The sequence below is a fragment of the Metopolophium dirhodum genome, chromosome 3 (assembly GCF_019925205.1).
Source record: "Metopolophium dirhodum isolate CAU chromosome 3, ASM1992520v1, whole genome shotgun sequence".
In the NCBI taxonomy this organism is placed as follows: domain Eukaryota; kingdom Metazoa; phylum Arthropoda; class Insecta; order Hemiptera; family Aphididae; genus Metopolophium; species Metopolophium dirhodum.
Window position 1 is genome coordinate 30448878 of NC_083562.1, and position 5985 is coordinate 30454862.

The window sequence follows — 5985 nt, forward strand, 5'->3', positions numbered from 1 at the left end:
AATTTGAATCCCGATCGTGGCAGTATCCAACCTAGTATTCCAGTCTGCAATTTTCACTGAATTGGAATGTTAAGATGTTTGTCAGAATTAATTACCAGTACTGTTAGTATTTGAAAATCAATGTTTTATTAATTTTTATACTGTGATGAGAAAATCAAGAAATAAAAATTATACAAATATAAAAAACCATTTTAAAAATATTTCTTACTTTGAATTCCTACTTACAACTTTAAAGCATATAACAAAACCACACTACAGCAAAAATAGTATTATACTATATAAGATTCTGTATTTCAAATTGTAAATAAATTAATGTATATATAACTATAAAATAGTAAACATTTAAGTTAAAGAACTTTAAATTGTTTATATTATTTTCACTTTTACATAAGTCAAAAATATTTTATTTGTTTTTACAGGAGTGTATTAAATAATTATTAAAACAATTACATTAAATTACGAATATATAATATATACACACACACAATACATTACATTTACATACGATAAATAGTATAGGATATAAACTAGTATATACTAACTATTTAGTAACGGTATTTTGTAGAGTAATCTTTAGGAGAAACAACTAAACCACGTCCTTTTCTGGCACCTCTATATACTGTTTCAACAATATCTATCATTTCTTGTTTGTCTTCAAGTGCCCAATTAATTTTATTGTTATTTCCGGTACCCAAATCAATCATAATATGTTTGTTACGGAAGAAAAACATAACTGTGCATGGATCGTACAATTCATACCTAAATAAATAACCAATAATTGTATCAAAAGCATACATTTATATGATATCAATGGAATAATTTATTTAGTTACATTTTATTAAAATCTGGTACTTTGGTGATGTCTACTAAATATATAACAGCAAAGTTCTTCACTTTTTCCGCAATATTATACAAAACTTCATCCATTTTCATGCATGTAGGATCCCAATCGTGACCAAAACGAATGACCTGTAAATTATGATGAATCAATTATATTAAACATATTTATACATCCTAGACCATTATTGTAATAGAGTATCGATTTTTAAACAATAAAAAATTATGGAATAAGCTTTTAAAATCTTTTAAAAAGCTAAAAACATATTTTAATTCAATTACAAATTGTTAAAAATAATTCATTACAATAAAAGAGTTTAAGTAATTAAATAATAGTGTTAAAATAATATATAAACTTTATATATATATAGGTCAGTTAAGTTTTCAATTTCAATTCTTTATCTTAGATCTGACAGTAATAAATTATAATGTGTTTATATTTTAAACAACTATGTTCTACATTAACAGGTTTTTTTTGATATACTAATTTCCTGTTTTCATTTTACCTTTTATAATACACTGTCATCTTCTAAAATACATTGCAATAATATTGATTGGTTTTGTTAATAGCATGCCAAATTGTTTTTTTAAATGTGTTATTTCATAAATCAAACATCCAAAATTACTTTTATGCATATTACATTAGTCTCTATATTATGTTGGGTTTAAACTATTTTTTAAAGTTTTTATTTGCCATTGAATCATAGGATCTAATTTAAGTATAACATTTTTAATATTATGAAAATATTCACAGTAATAATTAGTGGCAATTAACCAAGTGCCCCAATGAGAAATAAGTAATAATATTATATATTTTTTATATTTTTAGAAAAGTTGGTCCACAAGCCAAATTGTATGATATATTAATAACAAACTCTATGTTATAACAATTTACAAAGAAAACTAAACTTACTGAGGATTAGACATTGTCACTAACAATATAATATTTTAATTTCAAGATAAAATAATCTACTAATATTTGTAATAAAAATTAAATATGAAGTTGTATCTAAAGTATTACAAATTAGAAGCCAGTGTCTTATTTATATTCAATTTTAATTTTTAAATTAAATTAAAGAAAAATACTATTAGTTTGTTAGTTTTTAGTTACATTTGTACACCATCATTGATTTAAGATTTAAAAAGACTTTAAAAATTACAAAATAATGAGGAAAATCCAAAATTAACTAAAACAAATAAACAAAACAAAATGTAGAAAATCCATATCTAGTCTAGTACTCTAATTGAATCTAAATATTAGTAAAATATTGTACTTACAACCACCCTATCTTCCTCCGATAGAATTGCCTGATCGACTTGCCAGCCATTAAACAAATGTGCTAACATATAAGACATGTTGAATGATTTTTAGAAACTCTTAGTAACTTTTACTTGGGCAGCGAGGTATATATAAAATATATAATCAGTACTACAGTATTAATATAATATTGTTATATTGCTATATTATGCTTGTGTCTTGTAAGTTAGGTTGTATAAAAATGTATAGTGTATTGTATTGTATATTTGTATTGATAGTTACGAGTTTACGATATACGACCAAATATATTGTTCTACGATACTTTCGACTATACGAGTGATACGAAAATATTAAACACAACAATATTGATAAAAAAAACGTTCATTAATCTTTATCACTTTTTCCAATCATTGGAAATCTCAGAAATTGGTTGGTAATGCTGAAAATATTCAGTAACTCTTGGAAATCTTTTTAATCTTTTTAGACTACTAATCGCCACGAACATCACCAATTTTATTCATGGACTAATGGTAAAATCTATATTACATGGCATAATATTATATTATATTATGTATATTAATTAATTTATTCTTATCGACATACAATGAACAATGAATGTCGATATGATTTGCAACGGTTGGCAACAATGGAATTTCTATTAAATTTTAAAAAAAATTGTGTTTATCACGGTTTTTTATCAATAACTTCAAAACGAAGGCTTTTTTACATTCTTATAATTTATAAAAGACCCCAAAACACACATTTTGGTAAAAAAATTTTTAAAAATCGATAAGTTGCCAAGCTAGAATCGTTCCATCAACGAAAAAAAAATACTTAGAATTGAATATTTTAAATTTTTTTTTTTTTTATGTGTTGTTTTTAGCGCTCAATAGATCGGTAAAACAAAACTTACCTAACATACTTACTTTTAAAGTTCTTGCACGTAAACATTGAAAAATAGTATCTTCAAAATTCATCCAAAATTCTTTCTAGAATTAGCTGAAAATCAATTTTTTTAATATTTTTTTTTTTTACTATGTACGCTGTACATACAGTTTTAAATGAAAAAGTTTTTAGTGAAGTCAGAATTGGGATATCTGGCTTAGTTTAAAAGTTAGTTATTAAAACAATGCGTGTTGTATATGGGCATTGTATGGGCGGCTAAAGTGCACTTTAACCAACAGACAGTAAAAAAAAATTGAGGTGGTTACCCCATCATGATTTTCAATTTTTTTTCCGTAATTTCGTAATCTCCATAGAATAAAATGTTAATATTAATTCTATTGGTTAAAAAATATTTAAGGATATTTTCTGTATATATTTAAAAATGTAATCATATCAAACTTCAATTTCAAGTCAGCATAGGTTTATAACCTTATCTGACTAACCCGAAACTATTATAACTATAATTATAGGTATTATATATTTTACTAATTTAGTGATGAAACCAAACAAATTTTGAAATTTCACTGAAACTGTCATCCCACACGAGCCACACATACTATTTTTGTCACACCTCTGCTGCGTTCATCGACCATGGCAAAGGTATTGTACTATGTATATTGTAGGGATATATGCAACCTGCAACGCCGTGGTGCAGAGGATATGCGTGATATGTGTGTTCACTTTTGAGGATTTCGACTTTACCGCCCGCTGGACGTAAAAATGTCGCTTACCAACGCTTTAACCGTCATCGAAAACTAAACTTACGGTGCAAGCGTGTGACAAAATAGTATATTTTGTGGCAAGGGCGGGAAGTTATATATTTCAGTCGCGGGCGTATTTGATATTTCGCCCATGACTGAAATGGCCTTCTCGCACGAGTCACACATAGTATTTTTTGTCACGCCAAAGCATTCGTCGATCACGGCAATGCAGGGATCTACGCAACAACTAGACTATAATTCTACAAAAACAATATTTCGTGAAAGAAACGATTCGGTTTTATTTATTCTAAGCGTCACGCGTGAAGGTTATAATATTATGAATATAACATGTAACCAAAAGTTTATGTTTTGTAAGGACCGTGGTATAGATTTCAGTGTCTGGTTGTGCAGAGGATACTCGAGTGATATGTGCGCCCAGCACTTTTGGGGATTTCCACTTTACCGCCCGGCACTTTTAAGGATTCCCACTTTACCGCCCGCTGGACGGAAAGAGGACGCTTTCCAACGCATCAACCGCTATCGAAAACCAAACTTTCGGTGCAGGCATGACAAAATAGTATATTGGGGGGGTGGCAAGGGCGGGAAGTGAGCCATTTCAGTCGCGGGCGAAATATCAAATACGCCCGCGACTGAAATATATAACTTCCCGCCCTTGCCACAAAATATACTATTTTGTCACACGCTTGCACCGTAAGTTTAGTTTTCGATGACGGTTAAAGCGTTGGTAAGCGACATTTTTACGTCCAGCGGGCGGTAAAGTGGAAATCTTCAAAAGTATAGGTATACTGAGCGCACATATCACGCATATCCTCTGCACCACGGCGTTGCAGGTTGCATATATCCCTACAATATATATAGTTGAAATGGCCTTCCCGCGCGAGCCACACATACTATTTTTTGTCACGTCCCTGCGTTCATGTAAAAGGTTATGCAGGGATCCATGCAACAATTATAGACTATTCTACAAAAACGATTTCATGGAAGACATTTTATTTTATTTCAAAATTACAATTTTTACTTTGTATATTTTATTATTGTAACTGATAAGATTATTACACAAATTGCGTGAAATAAACTTACTAACGCATCGTTCGACGCACTTATCTAGGAACAGTGCAAATTAAATATGTTTAAATGTTTATGCGTCATGCAAGGAGGTTATACTATACATTTAAGATGTAACCAAAAGTTTATGTTTTGTAAGAACCGTGGTAGGTATACATTTTAGTTTCTGGTTGTGCAGGGGATACGCGCCCGGCGGCCGGCACTTTTGGGGATTTCTTCTTTTCCGCCCGGCACTTTTGGGGATTTCCACTTTACCGCCCGCTGGACGGAAAAAGGACGCTTTCGAACGCTTCAACCGTGGTCGAAAACCAAACTTTCGGTGCAGGCGTGACAAAAACAATATTTCATGAAAGAAAAGATCTGGCTTAATTTATATTGGTGGTTATAATATGAATATATAAGATTTAACCAAAAGTTTATGTCTTGTAAGGACCGTGGTATAGGACAGTGTCTGATTGTGCATGGGATAGGTACGCGTGATATACGCGAACAGCATTTTTGGGGATTTCCATTTTACACCCGGCATTTTTGGGGATTTCCTCTTAAACGACCGGCACTATGGGAATACCCACTTTACCGTCCGCTAGACGGAAAAAGGTTACTGCTCAACGCTTAAAAGTAAGTACGATTGTAAAATCTGATGTTTCCTTCATATTCAGCCTAAAAATTAACCTAATTTTCAAAAATAAAAAAAACAGTTTTTCAAATAATTATCATGCGCGGTTATATTTCAATCAATTTTTTCCTGGCTTTTTGATATAACTTGCAATGTAAAATGAGCTACATTATTTTTCAAATACTTTCAGACTCAATACCGTATAACTTACATTTTGAAAGAAAAAAAATTAAAAATGAACATAGGTAAGTATTATAGTATATCTTCATTTGTTCCTTAATTTTTTTTCCTAGATGAATAGGGTACACAACAATATTATAGTTTGTAATGTACTTACTTTGTACGTTATAATATATATCAACCAACCTATATATCGCTTCAGTTCACGCCCTTCCCTCCCTCTTCACCACGTGCGCTACAAAACGTTTTCCCCTGTAAAGGTATGTCCCCCTCTCCATCGCACGAGCGCGCGTCGACCGCCTAGAGAAATGGTAAAAAACGATAAATTTGAGAAAAAAAAATACATATAATATACAAGATGA

General features: G+C 30.4%; 1 protein-coding gene across 1 annotated transcript; it reads right to left on the reverse strand.

The window, feature by feature from the left end:
• Nucleotides 1-123: 123 nt before the first annotated feature.
• LOC132940420 (thioredoxin-like protein 4A) lies at nt 124-2451 on the reverse strand. Its single transcript, XM_061008022.1, has 3 exons — nt 2116-2451; nt 833-969; nt 124-759 (listed from the first exon to the last, which is right to left on the reverse strand). Exons 1-3 carry the CDS (start codon nt 2191-2193, stop codon nt 546-548), a joined length of 429 nt encoding a protein of 142 aa, XP_060864005.1. The 5' UTR covers nt 2194-2451; the 3' UTR covers nt 124-545.
• Between the last annotated feature and the right edge of the window lie 3534 nt (nt 2452-5985).